This window comes from Betta splendens, chromosome 11 (assembly GCF_900634795.4).
Source record: "Betta splendens chromosome 11, fBetSpl5.4, whole genome shotgun sequence".
NCBI lineage: Eukaryota > Metazoa > Chordata > Actinopteri > Anabantiformes > Osphronemidae > Betta > Betta splendens.
The window spans coordinates 4,107,989-4,129,192 of NC_040891.2; the positions used below are offsets into that span (position 1 = coordinate 4,107,989).

At 40.6% G+C, this 21,204-nt stretch overlaps 2 protein-coding genes across 14 annotated transcripts in view; one reads left to right on the forward strand and one right to left on the reverse strand.

The window, feature by feature from the left end:
• stmn1a (stathmin 1a) overlaps nucleotides 1-21,204 on the reverse strand; it is a 268,537-nt gene that overhangs the window by 77,287 nt on the left and 170,046 nt on the right. The gene's annotated exons all lie outside the window — the stretch shown is intronic.
• phactr4a (phosphatase and actin regulator 4a) lies at nucleotides 305-21,195 on the forward strand. Of its 13 annotated transcripts, XM_029166783.3 has the most exons (17): nucleotides 1,482-1,679; nucleotides 1,793-1,837; nucleotides 4,295-4,389; nucleotides 5,422-5,466; nucleotides 10,596-10,766; nucleotides 10,851-10,931; nucleotides 11,015-12,145; nucleotides 13,148-13,513; nucleotides 15,344-15,475; nucleotides 15,929-16,544; nucleotides 16,854-17,095; nucleotides 17,523-17,691; nucleotides 17,933-17,988; nucleotides 19,472-19,533; nucleotides 19,631-19,768; nucleotides 20,060-20,136; nucleotides 20,263-21,195. In XM_029166783.3, exons 4-17 carry the CDS (start codon nucleotides 5,454-5,456, stop codon nucleotides 20,276-20,278), a joined length of 3,270 nt encoding a protein of 1,089 aa, XP_029022616.1. In that variant the 5' UTR covers nucleotides 1,482-1,679; nucleotides 1,793-1,837; nucleotides 4,295-4,389; nucleotides 5,422-5,453; the 3' UTR covers nucleotides 20,279-21,195. The 13 variants fall into 13 exon arrangements, with proteins under 13 accessions (XP_029022615.1, XP_029022619.1, XP_029022617.1 ...); XM_029166782.3 differs by lacking the exons at nucleotides 1,482-1,679; nucleotides 1,793-1,837 and adding an exon at nucleotides 305-757; XM_029166786.3 differs by lacking the exons at nucleotides 1,482-1,679; nucleotides 1,793-1,837 and adding an exon at nucleotides 305-757 and having other exon boundaries at nucleotides 10,629-10,766.

The window sequence follows — 21,204 nt, forward strand, 5'->3', positions numbered from 1 at the left end:
AGTATAAAATATCAGTTTTATTTAATCTTTATAATTAACTTTTTCTTTTATTATAATTAGTTTATATAGCCTACAAAATGCAGTTTCTATTTTGCTGTTTAATAATCATATTTATTATAATTTTTGAGGACAGTGTAAAACTGTAAAATGTGATCATTCTGCTTTGCAGTAAAGTAGCAGTAAATGTAGAATGTAGTTAGAACTAAACCACTGTAGTTAAGTGTAGACTAATCCGTGACTATTAACAACAGTCTAAGTCGTCGAGGATGCCAACCGTAGCAACAACTTAACCACGCGGTCCTCGCCACTACCACAATCTTGACCGAAGCGTACCCAGACTGTGCCACTTGCTTACGTCACAGGACTCCTTTGGTCACGTGGTTTTTGAGGTTTGCGTTCAGATTTTTTTTTTTTCCAGGTGGGGGAGCAGGCATGTTACACACGTGCGCATGCGCAACAGCAGATAATCTTCCTACCGAATAAACTCACATTCAGCTGCTAACTCACTGTGGAACAAAGTGTTGGGGAGTTAAACGCACATTTAACGTCGACTTCAGGATTTTCTATCAACTTTATTTTGCTTGGCTCAGATAGTGACTTATCGGACTTTGGGATAGAAGGTAGTTTGATACTGGAGCTAGTTCCGCCTTACTTCACCCCCCTATGATGGAAAGCGGCGACAAGTGTCAAAAGTAATCAGTGGTGAACGACACAAGGAAAACGGGCATCCGCACAAGTTTACATGCTATTACAAAAGGTAAGCAACTGTTTTACACTTTGATACACGGGTATATTTGCGCTCGAGCGAGTGGGAGTGAGCTAATTTACGCTAGCTAGCCAGCAACGCTAGTGCGTGATGTTACAGGTCAGGGACTGTAGCCACCTGTTGCTGGCTCCAGCTAACCTGTCCTTACTTCAGCCCCAGTCGGCAAGGGATTAACTCATAGTTATGCATGTCGATTATCTGTAACACGCTTCTCTCCTCGACTCGTGTACCTACGTTTGTTTTAGTTAATAAGATTGGACAGAAGAAAAACAGTGGGAGACAAAAGCAGTAAATTGGACTGTATAACAGTAGCTACGTAACTCTCCTCAGCCTGTTAGCTTATTTTACCCGATGCCTGAATCTGTCAGACGTTTGTTTGCTTTAAACACATGCTCAGAATAGGATAAATTTCCTATTATAGCCATTTTGGGTGTTTAAAATAATATGAATAGGCACTATTTTTATAACTTAAACTCAGTTATTGTTTTGTACATTCCTTTATGTTTTTATCTAGACATTTGCATTGAGGTCGTCAAACTTTGACTGGCAGCTGTAGCTAAAGTCACCGAAGGGAAAACTTTAGGTATCTAGTATCCAGAGAAGCACCTCGCCTTTAGTGTGAAGCATTCCTTGACATTCCATTCTCAGACGCAAGTGCTTGTTTCAACAAGCACCTAGCGCTTTTAGTGCTGGCTGAAGGCAAGTTAAACGCCCTATGGAACTACACGTCTCTTAGAAGTGAGAACACAAAAGGAGCTGCAGCTTATTGTATTTGTTCTAGATACAGTAGGCAGCAGTGTAATTGGGTCAGCCATGTTATTGTCCTCTGTATGCAGATAGATTTAGATTATTAAGTGTGACGAGAATCGCACCTGGGACTGAAGAGCTGCTGATAAATTCAGAGTATGTAGCGGTAGGTGCCATTGTTTACTGTGAGTGTGAAATTAATGCTGACAGGGAAAAGTGCATTAATGTTGTTTTCCGCGGAATCAAATGATGGGAAATTTACACCGGTCTTGTTTACAGTGGCACCTTCTCGAGTCAGGAACTGTTTTTTTCCCAGCTTTACAGGTAATTTTTGCAGTTCTTCACTGCCTTTGATTACTGTATGTGTGAAAATGTTATGTTTAAATAAGAAAGGTGTTTACTTGAAGCATTGAAAGTGGATGTTGTGGAGCTTAGATAATGAGGTGTGTGTGTGCGCGCGCACCATTATCGGCTAACTGTTGACAGTGGCTCATTGAGAGACATGAAGCTCGTTCCCAACCTCCAGCTTTGGCTCTTTATTTAGTGATTGCCAAGTCTGCAGAATGAACCTGGCACAATGGCCGATTGTGCTGCTCCGGCCTTTGCAGAGGTCTGTCTGTTTATCCATTGAACTGGGAGTCCTTAATGAGCTAAGTTAAAGATTACAGTGAACAAACACAGTTGTGTTAAACTTATAAACTACCACGGCAGTGCACACAGAGCACAGCTGTCTATGCTTTTCAGTATTTCAGTAAGAGTATGAAACATCTGCAATGTTTTTAGTCTGAAGCTGTTATTGCTTTTACGTAGGTTCTATTAGAAATTTGAAAAACATTGCAGTTTATGTTGCTAACGAAGGAAAGCTGTCATGTGTGGGTATAGCGGTGATGTCAAGCAGGAAGCCTGTCCTTTTGACACTAGGTTGCAAATGTTAATGACATGGAATTCCACTGATTGCAAAAGATTAGATTTTATGTTAGTATGATGGCATACAGTCCTCAGAGTTTCCCTCAGAAATCTTAAAACAAATAACATTATGCTAAAAAATAAACAGTTCGTGCTTGCTACAATATGTGATAACCTGAACAAAACTGATTTTTTTTAACATTAGCTTATCTTTGAGTAAAATGCTTTGTGACTGTTGATAAATGTGCTGGTTTTAGAATGAAACATTATCTCTTAACATTAAGATGTCAGTATTGATATTGTGGACGACTACTGTAGTTACTGTAGATAAAGCCATTTCAAGGCCAATTATGCATAATAGGAAGCACAGTGAAAACAATACAATTTGTCTGACTTATGAATATGCTCTGTACACACCCTGAGTGCCTTGACACCTGACTCATTGAAACTGTGCTTAACCTACACCTTGTTTGACTTTATAATGAAAAGTCTTCATCAAAATGACATCATTTCCAGTCCTCAAATAAAGTGTAGGTGTTTGTAGAGTGGCCCAGAGCTTTGAAACCACAGATACAACTGGTCAAACATAGGTTATTGAGAATAATGGTGTCACTTGTTGTATTGGAAGAAATTGACATAACATTGAATGCACCTGCGTTGTAATATAAACATTGAAAACAGAATTGGCATTTCTTCACATTAACAAAGATATTTGCAGCTCTATTGTGTAAACAGGTGTGGAACCCCCATACAAAGCACAAAAAAGCTGAACACTTGTCTGTGCAAAAGTAATCAGACACTGATAGATCCTGTTACCAGATCTAAAAATCTGGCTGCCGTTGTGCCTACTACAGTATATGGTAATGTTCTACTATACAGTATGGACTGTCGACCTAATGCGTAAATCTTTACAATCACTGTTGTAAAAGCAAACATATGCTAAGAAAGAGAAGAGATTATCTTCTCAAGTCTCTCTGAAATAATCTGCATGTGTCTGTACACATTTAAAGCGTGTTCTAGAGTCATCAGCGTTAGGTCTGAAACAGCTCGCTGTAGTTTACTGGCAACTGTATTCACAAAGCGGTGCACATTAACTCACTGTGTGTTTGCTTTTCTGCCCTTTTTTTTTAGAGGTGGAACCTGCTTAGGCCCAGTGAACAGGGATGATATTTGAGAAGGGAATTGGGTTGCACTGCTGCTGATCTTTATCTAGTGCATTATTTGTGAGGTCAACTGTGTATCAACTTCTCTCAATCCAGAGTAAATTACTTAAAGCTACTATATATAAACAAAGTACACTAAATTAAAAAAACTGTGTACTACTACTACTTTACCAGTAGTAATTGGCTCAGATTGTTGTTTATAGTAAAGAGTTTTAAATCTACATTTAATAATTCAATATTTCTCTTTCATTTTACACATGACGTGGTTGAACTTGCCATACTATTCTGCACATATAGAAATTTATTGGAAATTAATGCAAAATTTTGTCAATTTCAATGTTTTTCTATTATCTTACTTGTTTCCCTGTTGAAGCAGCTGTTGTGTACAATACAATCATGTAGTCCTGTGTTTAGACTGTTAAGTACTTGCTGTGTACTTTTCAAAAACTTGTTAAACCAGTTGGAGTTGAAGCAAAGCTGACCAGGCAGAGGTGTATCCCCTGGGGAAATAGATTACATGAAGGCATTGTAGTTTGCATATGAGGCAATGGACTGAAACTCAGAGAAACATTTTTGTGTATTTGTCAATTGATGACTGTTATCTTATAATGAAATTAACCTTGTATTGTTAATTTGGTTTACTCATTTTGCGTGAACTATGTACCCAGAAGGAAGTTAAAGTTTGTGTCCTCGTGTTTTGTATATTTGACAGCAGCCCTGTGATCACTTTGCTGCCAAGAAGTCCCAGACTGCAAAGACATCATTTGTGGGGTGGATTTCATCAAACATTGATGATCTTTAATAGAAGTAGGTTTGAAAAACAAGACTGCACAATAGAAAGGTGTACCATAAATCATCCATTAGTACTTAAAACGAGCATTGGCAAGCTGAATTCAGAACACCCATGTTCATTTTTTTTTAGAGCTGAATAACAACTTTGCTTAGACCATCCCATAACAAGGCCAAACCTGACCCCTGTTTGCGCACACATGTTGTGTTTTAGTAGTGTGGTTTTGAGACTTTGACAATCCAAAGGGCAGCCTGACACTGGCTCTCTCCTGTCACTGTTAAGCTCCACCTACTGGCTTCCTCCTATTACACACCGCCATCATACATAATCTGATCAATTTGTTGGATAATAATTTAAAAAAAACTCTACAAGAACTTGTACTGTCATATTAAAATGTCAAAATATCTCCATGCAATATAAAAACCGTCTACAAGCAAATTCAGCAGTGCAGTGTTTTTAATATAAGTAGAAACTTTTGCTTTGATTCTTTTAACTGGTCATTGTCAAGTCAAGGTTATGTAGCCACATTACATTTAGTCCAAATATTTTCTTTGTGCCATTTTTCTATTGCAGTTGTTTCATTATCAGTCTTTCAAAACAATATGCAAATAATTTTTTATAGCGATTATTTTATTCACAAAATAGTGGTTTGAATAGTTTCCAAAGTGATGTACAAATGCACAAATTTGTCTAAAGGGCAACTTCACTGATTTATAACTTCTGGTTCTGGTATGGCTATTGTCCTACTGTAACTGTACTGTGACTGAATTTAAACTTGCCACCACCATTGTAGTCAATATTTTAGTAAAGAGAAGGCACAAGGAAGTTAAAAAAAGATTCATACAATAGACTTGCAGTAAGTACTTTGACTTAAAGCTATAACAAATCAATTTTAAAATAGTTTAAACAATTAAAAATCGTCATTTTTTTAATCATAAGAATAGCAATTTCTGTAATGTGTAGGATTGAATCACTTCATTCATCTTTTAATTGGAAATGTAAGCAATACATATGAACATTATTTTATCTTAATGGTTCTTTTGTTTCAGGGGCTGTTGAGGACTGAGTTTTGGACACTGTGATGGAAAACCCAGGTAAATAAATATTTTCTATTTTTATTAATGCAACATAACATGTTTGAGTCTTTTTACAGTTCAACAAAAGATTTGTTTTGGCTTATCTCAGCTGTAGTATCATAAGACATACAGTTAAGTGGTGAGTCAACACATACAGTGCTACGTTGTGAAACTGGCCTTTCAGGGGTTAGCCTCTGATACCCTGTGCTGTTGGCAATGCAGCTGTTTGATTGGACCTGGCTGAAAGGACACACCTGTACACTAGGTGTAGTTTAGTTACTAGTTTCACTCACATGTGGCCTTGTGCCTAAGTTGCCACTGACCTCCTCGTTTGAGCACCTCTGTGTATTACATACACACACACACACACACAACGTTGACAGACTCAGCTGTTATTGAGTGATTGTGACATCTGGGGTGTATTTCTGGAATGGCTGTTCAGTCGGAATTTGTCCGTAAGTAAAACTCTTCTGTCATTGATCTTAACCTTTTTTTTGTGTAGTTCTAACTAGTGTAGTATGTGCTGGTAAAATGCTGTGTGGTAGGAATTTATAAAAGCGGACTTCCTGAGGAGACTTTGCATTTTAATGTGAAAAAGGATCCTACACGTACTGTAGGCTTGTGTTTTCTCATACATGTTTTGTTGGTTAATGCGATAACATTGGGTTCCTGGCAGTCACCTAGTTGCTGTGAGCTTCACAACTATAAGCCTGTGAAAAGTCTGTTCTACTTTACTTTTAAAGGTGTCACAAGATTTTCAGTAGGGTACAGAGTTGAAATATGTTGTATTTCATAGATTCTTGTCCTAATCGACCTTGTATTAAATGACTCCTGTTTTAGCATTCCTCCTCTTTCCCTTGTCTCAGTAGCGCTTCAGTGCTATCACTTCACTTGGACTGCAGAGGGAGCAACAGTCATGTTGTATCATTCAGGGCACCTTTTTCATATATTCAGTGTCTGCAAGCGCTTTTCCAAATGTATCTTTATTTACATTTTTGCAGTCTAACATTTAAAAAATATCTCAATGCGATTATTGATTCATTTAGATGTTACTTTCATATGATTTCTCAGTTCTTGAGTAATGGAGTCTTGAGTGCTTTTATACTTTTGACACCTTTAGGTATGTAATGAGATGTATTACAGTATTTCACAGAAGATATTTCAACATTGCACTATAATTCTACCAAGTGCACATTAAATTAGGTTTAATTTTGACTCATCGTTGTGCCTGTTAGAGGTAGAACATATGGTAAACACCTTTTTTTCCTTTTTTGTTACCTCCTGCCAGTGATTATGTCACATTGCCCATCTCTTGTTATTGGGCACGTTTCTGGCCTAGTTTTCTATTTTTGTTTTCTTACATTCTATAATAGGATGTAGAAAGAGTGCATGTGAAAATAAAGAGCAGGTTTTCCCAAATGGCTTCTAAAGAAGGTTAGTTGATCTAATAATATCTACTAAACTTACTGCCATTTGCATTTCGTAGAAAAAAGTACAATCCACTGAGTCATTGGATGCCTTTACCATGTCACTTCCTCTTCTCTGCCACTGAGCTCCACCTTGGCCCGGATCACCTTCCACTTCTCGAGTTACCTCACGCTGTAGCACCCGCCCCTTGCCCTTGTCAGTCTATGGAATTGTGCTAGCAGGGTAGTGCCTCGCTTGCATGGCAAATCCCTCTAACGCTTGATGGATTCGCTGGCCAACCCTCAAAGATCGTCCGCTATGAACTTTAGCCTTGAAAAATCTGCTGTGTGGAATGAAAGGCATCTGCAAGACTGCTGGCTACCCTAGCAGGGTACCTTATTTATGAAGTCAAGAGATCCAAGAAGGGAGGGACTTAAGAACTGAACGAGTGAGTGTGTTTGTGTTTTGAAGGGAAAGAAGGGAGGGAGAGACCAAGTAAAAAGCCTGAAGGGAGGGGTAGGGCAAGACTAGAGTAAGGAGAAAAACCAAACGGCGTGAGTGAGCAATCAAGACAGGGTTTGAAGTACAGGAGGTACAGGCTATGATCGGTTGGAAGATAGCAAGGTGGCTTTAGGTTTTGCTTTCCTGCCTTGGGCAAAGCCCGGTAGGCCCGTGGGGCAAGGAGCCGTAGCATGGGACACAGTGCTAGTAGTGAGATTGTGGCCCAGCAACCAGTTCAACACAATACAGGTGAGTCCAATGTCAGCCATTAAACAGGCGCTGGGGACAAACTACAACTCGGCAGATGTTTTATTTTTGTTGATCAAAAATAAGTTTCTGTTATTTTGTAATTCAAGAGAAACCGGATGGTGCCAGGCTCAGACAGGTGTGCAGATGGAATGTGGTGATTGTGAAATGTACAATCCACACGTTTCTCTGTACAGAACGCAGATATATGTAGTGCTCTGTGTGGAAGCCTTTTCGAAAAACATGCTCTACAGGGGTACAAGGCACCAACTGACACAGCCCCCCTCCCCCATGTGGATCTGTGTTGTTTCAACCTAAAGGACTGTTTTTTTGTTTTTTTTAGTGGACCCTAAAATCCTAGCTCTGCACTATACAGTAGTTAAGCTAACAGCTTAACCATTTGGATCCTGTTTAAAGGAGGAACTCCTCTTGCGTAGTATTTGCATGTAACTGGTAGCATGCGCTAGAATCCTGTATAAGGCAAGGCACCTCTTGTGCTTTCACCTATTCATAAACAGTTTTCCACTCTGTGTGAACTTGAACAGTGGTTCATTCACTCAGTAGCATCAATATTTGCTTGGAATATAAGTTTAAGGGTGCTGTTAAAACACTTGTCAACACTTTTGCTGACATAAAACAAATAAGACAAGGGTGTTATCTTTACATATTAGCTGTGCAAAATCTATTTTTTGCCCTTGTGTGGTTTTTGTCAGCATGTCAAGTGTTTGGAATGAGTCAGTATCATTTAAAGATCAATGAGTCGGTTTGAATTTCTTGTGCTTTTAATATTCCCTTTTGACTGGCTGAACATTTACAGAAGTATTTGTTGTTATTATAGTATCTCAGGTTTCCTGTTTATGGTTACTTTAGAAGTACGGATGTGGAGCCTCTGTTAGTGTTTAGTTGCGGCATTGCAGGAATTCCTTTTGCTATTCTTCACCTCAGTCCTCTCAGTTGGCTTGTCGAGCCACGCTGTCAAGGTCACAACATCAACTACTTACATTGTTGCCATCAAGTTATTTCCAATTTGACTGTCACTGCCACCCCTTCTAGTCTAACACCAAAAGGTGTCAGGAATACAGTGCATATGTTCAACTTGTGTTGTTGTGTTCAACTTGGTGTACAGTACAGTACAGGTTCTGTGTTGGCTGCAACTAGATGGGACAATTGGCTTTTTTAAAGGTTATAGCTGCTAAATATTTTTTTTCAGTGTTAAACACGTGGTGAAAAATTACACTGGCATAGAACTGTCCAAAGTCAGCGATCTTTTTTTTTTTTGAGCTACAGTATGCTGTGTATGTTTAGAGACTTTAAAAATATCTCCTACCCTTGCATTTGGTAAAAGTTATTAGTCCATTTTACGCTTTTTGCTGTTGTTCACTTATTGATCTCATGACTTTAATGAATTATTAATCATTTGAGTTGGTCAGACCAAAGTCTAACCATATTTACTGTAGTTTGGGTTTGTATTGGGATTTAAACCACTGATTTACAATATTTGGTTCTTAGATATTACAGTTGGTAAATACTAGTATTTTGTGACACTTCTACCTTGACTTTTTAATAGTTTAAGATATTTAGATTTTATGCAGAAATGTTTACATTAATTTATGCATAATTTTATAATTACACATACTGTATTGTGTTACCAAAGTTTATGCAAACTGCGCATCATCAGTTCACATAATTGTAATTATTTTATGTGTCACCTTCACAATATTTGTGACCTAATGCTCAATGTGACTCCAACAAAACGAGCTCAACTTTCTTTCTGCACTTTTTTTAGTGAAACAGCAGTCACTCTCTCCATCCTCTTCATGCTTAAACCACAGGCCATCTTTGTGATTCTACACTTGCTGCCATGTTGCACATTGTTGTGCAACTGCATGCGACTTAGGAATTAGAAATCTGGCTTCTCACACTTTGGATTTTATATTAGTTTCAAGGTAACTTGGGAATTAAACCCTTTGTTTTTGCTGTTGCTAATGTTTCTTATCTCTTGGTTCAATAAAAATCACATTTATTCACACCACCTTGTTTATAACTTTAGGGAAGCTATCATGTGACAACTGAGATAGCTGAGCGGACAGCAACAGGGGAATTTAGACCAGCCTTGTTTGAAGGTTGGGCCCAGCTCTCTGTAGATACAATCCCTAATCAGAAAGCTGACCTAGTGACTGTTGATGCCAAGGAACGTGAAGTACTTTGCTATATTGGCCTGTAATCGGACAGTGAAATGTTCTTTGTTTATATAATCCACACGCTTAATTTTTCTGTTGAGACTAAAGAAAAGTTTTTATGTACTTACAGCATACCTACTTGTCATCATTACGTCTAATCTTAAAACCTTGGCATCCTTGTCATAGATGATTTTATCACCACTGTTGGCATGTTTAAATTTAAAGGCCAGTTGTACTATGGGGTTTTAATTAACCTGTCCATTGGTGCTTGTGTTTTTTTTTTCTTGTTTTATGGTGTGCCACATCTTAACTGTTGGTGAAAGTCTGGACTGCAGGAAGATCAGTTCAGCACTTATGAATGTAGTATGTGGGTTAGCATGGTCCCCCCTAAATATGCAGGGCCGACAGGGCATTGATGTAGTCTTTTCGCACGTGAGAAGCCCAACACCATAGGCACTGATGCACCCCTTTACCATCATAGATGCTGAATGGTCCCACTCCTCTTTAGTCCACGGTACAGTGCCCATGGTTTTCCAAACGAACATCTGCCCATCTTCGCCTCTTGCCTTTACACGCAATCATCATGTCAATCATACTGCCAGTGAACCTAATTAGATTCCAAGTGGTCCTCTTTTCTTTTTTAACAATTGTGTTGCATTTATTTGCCTCCATTATATTCAAGACACAAGTTGCAAACTGAAAGAACAGCTGCTATTTGGTATGGGGTTTAATTGGACAGCATTGGCTTTCAAAATGTTCCACAAATTAAACTTTAAGTCACCAGCTTCTTGCCACTGTTTAATGCTTATACAGATGATGAGGTTGACCTACAACACACCTCAACAGGGGGAGAAGAAGGAAACTCTGGGGGGGCAACGCCGCCAAACAAGCGCAAGGGCAAGTTCTCCAAAATGGGAAATATCTTCAAGCCCTGGAAGTGGAAGAAGAAGAAGCAAAGTGAGAAGTTCACTGAGACATCTATAGGTACATATGCTCACAGACGGTACCTTTTGTATGTGCTGCATGTATTATTTTTTGTTGTTGTGTTTAAGTTTGCTTCTTTTTCAGCTTTGGAAAGAAAGATCTCTGTCAGAAAAAGTCGCCAAGAACTAATTGACAGAGGGCTTCTAAAGGACATCCCAGAAAATGGTCGGTAGAACTGTTAACTATTTAAAAAATGATATTGCCTGGAATGGATAAACTTATTTGTTGCATGTGTCTTTATGGAACAGAGAGCAATAATGTGAACAACTCCAAAGCTCAACCAGTAAAAAATGGCCATCCTGTGCCAGCGGCTATGGACAGAATATCGGAGTCGACTGTACGAGTGTCTCGAGGGGAGTCTGACATGAAGGTGAACCCACTCAGGCTCCCAGTAGACGATCGTCGTAACAGAGCTTTGTCTGATGCCTCACGAAATAACCGCGCACCTCTGGATGTGGACTCTCATGCAAGGCTTTCTCTAGGTGTAGAAAATATAGCTCGTATACCTTCAGATGTTGATAGGAAGGTGGGGTCTTTACCTAGAGGACCTCTTCAAGATGATAGGTTCCGCAGAGAAGAGAGGAGAGATGGAAAAGATGACAGAGAAGACAGAGGAAGAAAGGACAGGGAAGATATGGAAAGAAGAGACAGGGATGAGGGAAGGGAGCGTAGGGAGGATAGAGACGAAAAGCGAGATAGGAGAGATGAGAGGACAGACCGAGACAATAGAGAAAGGAGGGAACGGGACGAGCGAGAAAGAAGGGATCGGGACAAGAAGGATAGGAGGGAATGGGAAGAGAGAGAGAGAAAAGAACGGGATGAGAGGGACAGGAGGGAATGGGAAGAGAGAGAGAGAAGAGAACGGGATGAGAGGGACAGGAGGGATCGAGAAGAGAGAGAGCGAAGGGATCGGGATGAGCGGGACAGAAGGGATCGGGAAGAGAGGGAGAGAGAGAGGAGGGATCGGGACGAGCGGGACAGGAGGGATCAGGAAGACAGAGAGCGGAGGGATCGGGACGAGAGGGACAGAAGGGATCGAGAAGAAAGGGAGAGAGAGAGGAGAGAAGATAAGGAGCGGCGACTTGAGAGAGAAAGAAGAGAGAACAGAGATGACAGAGAGAATAACAGGGAGAGGAAAGATGAACGAGACAGGAGAGTGGAGGCTGGAGAGTGGGCCAGGAGAAATGAGGACCGGGAGAGGAGCGAAAAGCTGGATGACTTGCGGCCTATAGTAAGGCCTCTGTCTGAGATGGACTTGAGGCCTCCTCTGCTGAAATCTTCCTCAGAAGAATTGAAGAAGTCACGTCCTGCCTCAGAGGCTGACTGGAGGAGCACCCTGCCCAGATATGCCCCAGCTGCAGAGTTCAGAGAACGGTCAGGTAAGAGCTCTCCTGTGTTTGGATTTATACTTGTATAGGATTTAGTTCATTTCTCAGAACCTGTACCACAATGCAGTAAAAGAAAATCAAAAATCTTTGGGTTGTCGAACTGGTTTCACAGCTTTTGCTCACTTGATCATGATGTATTGCAACACTTAAAACCTAAATGAGAGAATGGAGCACGGGTGGCCAACCCTGGTCCTTGAGAGCCACTGTCCTGCTAGTTTATTGTGTGTTCAGTCAATCAGCAGCTAACTGACACATCTGTATTAGTTGGATAGAACTTATATAAATATGTAAATACTGTGAAAATAGGCTAAACCACCAAACCACTGGATCACATTAAAGTTAGAGAACATTGAATGTTTAAATTAATGAAATGCTCCTTTTATCTACCTCTCTGCTCTCCCTGGTTCTCTTGTTTCACGAGCTGCGCACTTAACTCTGAGCCTTTTCCAGTGCAAAACCTTTCACAGTTCTCTTTCACAACAAAAATAATAATCATCAAAAAGAGGAAACATTCGTTTGAAAGATGTGATGAGATTTTCTCCAGGTGAATCAGATCTGCCCTCATAACATGGACCCTGAACCCCTGTATGTGGGAATGAAAATGCCCAATTAAGGCATCAGTCTGTACCATAAACCATCTGCTGAGCAATAGTATTTGTATAAAATAATAGACTGTTATCTCAAACATGATTTGGTGTTCTTCCTGCATTATTTACCAGGGAGTGAGCTACAGTAACACATTCGCACAGACATATCCTGTCACATGGGTGACACTTTCCTTAATAATCATTTACCCATCCGTACAAACATTGTTCAAATATTTACTCTTAGTCAGCACTGTAAAGCTACAGTACACTACCAGGATTTGACACCTCTTTCTGCACTAATGTGAAGAAATCTGAATCTACTTTATGTCCATCCCTATTTGTTTGCTGTCATTTCCCTTGTGCCTTCCTTTTTAATTTTGCGTGTGTGTGTGTGAACCCTCTGTAGAGTCTGCTGGCGTCCGCTTCGTCCATGACCCTCCTCCCAAAGAGCAGGCACATGATCCTCCCCCACCCAAACAGGCTTTACTTCCACCCAAAGTCCTCCCCGCTCCTACTGACTTGGCCAGGAGTCCAACCCCCTCCTCTTCATCCTCCTCCTCTTCTTCCACCTCCTCATCCTCTGCTCCTGTAGCTGTGTCCAAGCCGCCGAGGACTGTCTCTCTAATAGTTGATGACGCCGCTAGGCCCATACTTACAGCTTCTTCCTCAGATGACTCTGTCAAGCCTCCCCCCATCCCTCCCCACGCTAAGCTTCAGCCTCCTGTCCCTCCACCTAAACCCACCAATCGCAACAGCAACCCCTCACTGCATGGTAAGTTTTCTGCTGCTAATGCAGTTTAAGTGCTCTCTGCTTCGGTTTCTATGTCGCCCTTTTACAACTTTTTGCCAAACAGCCTCCAAAATGACCTTTGTATGATTTAACAGGGAAACTGAGTGTGACAAATATTGATATACAGGATGATTAAACGTCAAGCACAAAGACCATTTATCCACTCTGATTTGAGAAAAAAATTCTGTTTTTTAACCATACTTACTTATCGTTTTATAACTGACATTTGTGTTAGCAACACAATAGAGAAACCCAATCTTCACTAGTATCAAGCACCAAGTTATCAGTTAAACATTGGTGCCACCCTGGAACAGGTTCACAGCTTGAGAGCTGTTTCTTTAGCTGTTGAACTGCAGAGAACTGGTTTGGAATTAAACACAGGATCCCAACCCAGCCTACGAACCATGTGGTTGGGGAAAAAAGTTATAAATTAACTCGTAGAGTGAGATGAGAAAACACAAGTACAGGATGTGGTACAAGGTACAGTAACAGTGTTCAGCCTACACTCTCACACACACACACACACACACACACACACACACATTCAAAACTAAATGGTATTACGGGTGTGTACTTGTGGAACATAAACCATTTTGGAAACATAGTTTTGTTGTTGTTGTTTTTTGGTTAATTGAAAATGCTGGTCTGTGGCTGAACATTATTTTCATGTGTCCTTGACTTTAATTTAGACCAATAGTTTTTATGTCTTCTATTTGTAATGATGATATTTTCTTTTAGGTTTAATGCCTCATTTAGTACAGGGCATAACAACTGTATACTGCAAGTTGTGAATATGCATCTGTTACTGTAGCATCTTTGTCAAACAACCTTCAAATAGTTAATTTCCAAAGCTGCCTTTTCTCAGAGTCAGAGCAGGTGTTTGCCAGTACAGTATGCTGCCAGTGTGCAGTTTGCAGAGCCGCAAGCCTCTGGAGAGGGGGCCTGCATCGACTTGTTTATTCACCTTTTTGCAATGTGAGCACGTCTCTGGAGGTTAGAGAGAAACCAATCGGCTCTTAGTATTGAGGAGTTCTTGTTCCAGCATGCAGCTGCCTCTGTTGTTTACTGCCCATCCCAACACTGTCTGTGGAGGTGACACATTCCTCTGCCGTTTGTCACGAGGTTTCACATCCACGGTACACACAAGTGCTTGTTCATTACCAGTAGTACGCAAAACAGCCGCCAACGAACTGCTAAAACAACCTGCTTTGTACTGACTGAGTATCACTTGATGTGGCTTTGAAGAAAAAGTGACAAAAAAGTCTAGTTTAACATTCCTGCAGCACTGCGTCTTACACTTCAGTTCTAAATTCCTATCACCCTCGATGAGATCAAAACCTGTACGTGAAGTTTTTACTGCTCTCAAAGAAACAAAGATAAAATCTCAGCTAAGATATTTTTCTTATGCATTTTTTTTTCAATATGAATAAATTAAAATGAAAAAATTAAATAACTTTTTTATAAAATAATTTTATAATTTAAGTTTTTAGTAATTGTTAATTTATAATTACATTATAATGTTATAGTGTATATAATTATTTTCAAGTAATTATTACTTTTTGAGCTGAAAAGGAACAATGAATATATTATAGCTGTTAGTTGTTGGTTTTTTTGGGGGTTTATTTTTGTTTTTTTTTAGAAAAATAGTTATTGCTGAAAAGATTAAGCTTATGTGTGTGTGATGATGGATTTGCTTCTGGACACTGTCAATCTAAGACAAACATGAGCCTAAACCACCCTTTTGTATTTATCGCCCAGCTTGGAATGTAAACTCAAAGTTTCGACCCTGACATTTCCACTCATTTTTGCCAGCTCCCTCATTGAACAGGGCCTGTAAAGCCATGCAGCCTTGTTACTGGACCAGCTGGCGACGCCAGAGTGAGCTTGGCCTCTACCTCTCTTTACCTGTGTACCTGCCACACAGGGGTAGGCAGACCAGCTCAGGTACCCGACAGGGCGCCGCTGCTCGTCAAAACCAGCAGGCTGGATGTGCAGATTATAACACAGAGGAATACCTCGCCTCTATTATAACACCATTATTGAATCGCATGGGCATTACAGCCATTGCAGTCATTTCCAGATCCACTAACTGAATTGCTGCATGGATGTTGGACAAGGCTGAATGTGTTTTCTGACCCTAGTAGACGCTCACTTTGGTCATGTTAGTTTGTTTCACCCTTGACTGACTCAACAACTAGCTCAGCTATAAAAGAGATTTTATTATACATACAGTATTTTGTTTAACAAAAAACATTAGAGACCTGTGTGTTTTTTTTTCTTCCCATAACTAACATCACCCTCTACTGAATGAATGTATAATCATCTTTCGACCCCTGAATTTTATTACCACTCTGTGTGAACAGTACTGATTATTGTTGTTGCTTGGTTTATTAACAGCCGAACTTCCACAGCCTGGAATGGCAGTCAATATACCAGCTAAGCGTTCTCCTCCTCCGCCTCCAAAGAGGATGACCCCCATCAACAAGCGCAATTCTGCAGATCCCTCCCCTCCCAGTCAGGCCCCAGAAGGCACTACCTCAGAGGCAGCTGCTGCCGTTGTATCTGTACCCCCTGTTCACCCCAAAGGAGATAATGGTGAGGACAAAACTGTCAAGGACAAAGCAGCTCCTCCAGCGTCCACTGAGCGTCCTCCAGCGTCCACTGAGCGTCCTCCAGCGTCCACTGAGCGTCCTCCATCACCGCCCTCCCATGTACCTCCATCTCCTCCCAGGGTGCAGTCACTTCAGCAACCCAGCATCGCCCCACCTGGCCCTGTGCCTACCGTTCAGACTGATCCCCCCACCCCAACCACAGACCCTCCCACCCAGGCTCCATTAATCCCCCTACACATTCGCATTCAGAGAGCACTGACCAGCCCCGGCCCAGTTCAGCCCAATCCTGATGGCTCCCAGAGGGCCCATTCACTACTGTTTGAGTCTCCTCCAGATGTGTTCGTAGAGACTGGGGGTAACTCGCGGTTCTCTCTGCCTATTACCATCGAACCTCTTAAGTTGTAAGTATCCCGCATACTGTCTGAAACATAGAAATCAAGTAATCGATCGCAAAGGAGATTAAATTTGATCTTGTCATGAATCAGTTATGTACCAGTAATGATGCTGATAAGCACAGGTTAAATATTGAAATGTTGTACTTGAGGGAAAAAATTAGGTTTTATCTGTTCTCTGCCAATAACATTTTAAGGATGTAACTTCACCCAAAACTACACTGCTATTGTCTACCAAATTAAAACATCAGGATGTTTTATGTGTATGGGAAAAAATGAATAAGTTAGCTCTCTCAAAGTTGTAATGTTTCTTTATAGGCCGGAGGACGATGATTTCGACATGGAAGAGGAACTCCAGAAGCTTTACCCCAAGAGGCTGAAAACCAGAAAACCTGAGTTTGAACCCCGCAGCAGGAGAGCTATGATTGGGGACGACAAAGTCAGTGTCATCCCTGAGATCAGTGGCCCAGGGGAGGACAGCGAGGAGGATTCTGACTCTGATGGCCCCGTCCTGTACAGAAAAGATGATGAGGAGGAGGATGAAGACGAAGGCCCTCCAAGTAAGTTTTTCTCTGTTTGGACATGGTGACGATAAGTGCTCTGTTCCAGTATGAATTATAACTGAACTTGCAGTGTGTAAATGTAACAGAGAGATGTAACAGAGGGCTCAGTTCAAGCTGGCAAGCAGCCTTGGTTGTACTGTATATACAGATGCTTAAAAGCATTTCTACAGCAGATGGACATTGACTTGGAGACAAGTGCAAAAATATTGAGACCCTAACAACCAATGTACTGTTTGGCAGAATATTCCTGGAATCTCTACAATATGGTTGCTGATTTTGAAATTAGCTAATTCTGTGGAGTTGTATGCAATTAAGTTTTTCCTAGCATTTTTTTCCAAACGTGTTGCTGACATAAAATTTCAATTGAGCATATGCTTTTCCCTCCCAGTGCTTGATGAGCTGTGTTTGCTTTCAATGGCAACAGGTGGTCTGGCAAACCGTGTCAAACGGAAGGACACGCTGGCCTTGAGGCTGGAGAGACAAGAGAAGGAGAAAGAGAACAGGAACGCTCAGGAGGATAATGAGAATATGAGTTGGCACAACCAGGAGCAGTGGGTGGCAGTGAGGAACAAGATCGGCACCGCACTCACACGGTATGTATGCAACTCTCAATAATGGGAAATCGATAGGTGTATGAAGGCGATGAGTAGTTTGGCTGTAAAATGTGCTTTGGCCTGTCAGTGCTGTGTGAGGTTTTAACTGTCCTGAAGTTGACAAATCAAATCTACTGTATTATTTATGGCGTAATTCAGCTCTGAGGGAGACTTTCTATCTACTGTGGTGAAGTTTTTTCATATAGTAGCTTGATCAATATCACATGCTCTCTGTCTTCAGGCGTCTCAGTCAGAGACCGTCAGCAGAAGAGTTGGAGCAGAGGAACATTCTTCAAGGTAAAACTTCCTCCGACGTCAGAGAGCATTTTTTCCTTTCTCTTTTCACTTCAGAGCAATCCGCCTGTATTGGTCATTAGTCACAGGTAAACCGATGGCAGGGAGTGTTCAACAGCTACCAGTCAGTCTTTGTAACTTCCTGGGCCCTTCCTGCGAAATGCAAGTCTAAAAATCAATCCCATAATGTTTTAATGTTTCAAATAAATTTAGAGCAGATGTGCCACAATTAACTTGATACTATCTGTTATTCCAGCACAGAAAAATGATTTTTGAAGCAAAGATAGACTGCACATTAACTACGTATTGTGTATATCAGGTTGTTTGCATGAATTCAATATGGCAACAATCAGCGAAGCCTATGTTAAGTTTGTTTGTATTTATACTGTAGTTTTCACAAATCTGCTTATGTCACATTGATAAGCATCTAAATCTATTAGAAAATCTACATTTAAAACGTCTTTTATTGATGTACAGTACAGTATGTTGTTCTGTTATGGAGTAAATCCACCTATTCTATACTGTAGTACCTCGTGTGAAACTAACACATAGGCTCAGTTAATTAAATTGAATGAACCAATTGAATGAATTTTATTCATTTTTGAAGCTAGAGACTTTTACGTGGTTTTTAACATTGTAATGTCCGACATCACTTGAAAACCGCATCAGCTTCAGCAGGACTTAGCTTCCCTCCCAGCAACCTGTTGAATCCATCCCTGAAACGTAGCATCTAACACCCAGACAGGCCGATAAACTGCTTGGTTTACCAGAGTCTTTCCTTTTACTAGTTTTCTTTGGTTCTGAACTAGTGTTTGCTTATTTTTCGCATTTGTTGCGATGCTGGTGCAACTACTTAAACAAACCCGAGCAGCTCATTGAACCAATCAGCAGTGCTGCTGATGTGATTGACAGAGAGGAGGAGCCAACCAGCTGTCAAAACATGATAAACGGCTGTGTCAAAACTATTGTATTTTGGCTCTACGATATCGTAGATTGTACAGACCCCAAAACTATCGTATGATGATGGTAATGATTGTATATTTGGCAACATTAATACTAAATGAAAAGAAAGAAGCATGCAAGGTCATATGATTGATGGTAAAACGTGTTGTTGTAAACTGTTCGTCTCTAATACTAACTGATGCTCTGCTGCAGCAGTTTTATAAAACTGTATTGGTTTAAAAGTGCAGTTCAACTTAGCAAAGCTGGATCCCAGAACTACTAAGTCTGAACATGGCGCTTCCCAGAACCGCTCTATGTTTCTATCTACTGTTCATACCGACACACTGGGTCTCGCTTGTCCTCGAATGACTCAACAATGCTACGCACCCACATCCGAACAATGCTGTGCCTTGTGCAGAGTGAGGCTGTGATTAAAGATTCCCATTTCTCCAGTGTGCTGACAGCAGCTCAGGTGAAACGTACCTGACTGGCCCCAGTGTTTTCACCCCCTCGTTCTCATGGAATGTCTCTTCTCCTCCTGCAGCCAAGAATGAAGCTGACCGTCGACTGGAGAGATCCGAGATCAAACGGCGGCTGACTAGAAAGGTCAGGATGTGATGAAGTTCACAATCCCTATATCGCAGTATGTCTCTTTTGTCGTCATTAATGTTATGAGCCTTTTTATGCGCGATTCTTCCGACAGCTGTCCCAGAGGCCGACCATAGCCGAGCTCCAGGCGAGGAAGATCCTGCGCTTCCATGAGTACGTGGAGTCCACGCACGCTGAAGACTACGACCGCCGAGCTGATAAACCATGGACCAAGCTGACACCTGCTGACAAGGTTTAACCCCCCCCAAAAAAAAACCACGCTCGCACACGCACAGTACATTAGCAATTCTACGTCCAGCAGGTTTATAGGACCTGATCTGGGATCTTTACTCTATGTATAATTTAAGGTTAAATTAAAACGAGATTTATAAAAAAATATGCTTTGAGTTTGTCTGGTGAAATAGTATATAAATATACAAATATACAGAGCTTTGATCACACACTTTCTCTTTTTTTTGTATCTTGCTATAAATGTATGAAGTCCTTCCTGCTGAGGTGCTTTTCCTTTTATGTTTTCTCTCAGGCTGCTATTCGAAAGGAGCTCAATGAATTCAAGAGTGCAGAGATGGAGGTTCACGAAAAGAGCAAGATTTATACCCGGTCAGGGTTGTTTACAGCTGTCCTTAAGTCCTGTTTTGATGTTCATTAATCAGTAACATATTATTTTTCTTTAATTTATATTCTTGGCATAATCTTGAATAACCTGATCGTTTGTGTTGCCTTCAGGTTCCATCGACCTTAGCTGTCTATGCTGACTAGGAAAGCACTTGGACCTTCTCTGCACTCTGATCTAACGATGGCTCATTTGGTTCGACTATTATTATGTTTTGATGCTGATGCCAACACTGACGTCTCTGACAATGAGAATCAAAGCAAACAAAGCCACAGACCAGATCAGCTGCAGCTGGAAGTTACACCGTGGAACTAAGGACAAGAGGAGTTTTTTGTTGCACGAGGGTTGTCACTAAAAGAACGAGAACTCCCCTCATCTGCCTTGTACTTGGGGCTCAAAGAGTTTAAAGTAGATAAGACAGAGGGTAAAAAAAACTTCCCATCATGCCTTCACAAACTGTGAGTGCACTTCTTACGGTACGACCTAGTCTGGACTCTAATGAAACTCCATATTTTTGTGTTGGTACTACAAAGGTTCATCACTAGCCTTACTCCTCGTACGATTGTTGTAATTTGAGGTACAGCAATTTATTTAATCCTCACTGAGATGTGAGACTGATTGCAAACTAATAATGTGCATTTTACTGTATTTACTTTGACAGAAATGACAAATTCATGGAGCACATATTACTGGATTATGTAATAAGGCACCTTATGTCCTTTTATGGCGTTCAAGGATGACAAAGGTTTCAAGCCACTAATTGTATGTTTATAATTAAATAATTAAAGCAGGACAATGTACATGTTTTTATCTTCCTGGCTGTTTTTACGGTACCCTGCGCATGCAGGTCAGTAGATGGCTGCAGTTCTAGATTTGAACGACTTCATATTGATGCTGACACATTTTGTCTGTAAAGTGTATCTCAGATTATTTTTAAGCAGTAATGGTACAAATCCGCTTTTATACAGAGGTGTTTAACACTTTTTGCAACTGCACTGTAATACACGAACATTTGACTCTGAAATTAAAAAATTCTGTGATTTTCAGTTGTTTGT

Bases quoted from the DNA above. Each gene is read 5' to 3' on its own strand.
- phactr4a (XM_029166780.3), top strand. From the start codon at position 7,548: ATGGGACACAGTGCTAGTAGTGAGATTGTGGCCCAGCAACCAGTTCAA. The intron at 13,514-15,343 runs GTAAGTTTTCTG...CATTTTTGCCAG, and splicing joins CAGCAACCCCTCACTGCATG to CTCCCTCATTGAACAGGGCC. The intron at 15,476-15,928 runs GTACCCGACAGG...GTTTATTAACAG, and splicing joins GGGTAGGCAGACCAGCTCAG to CCGAACTTCCACAGCCTGGA.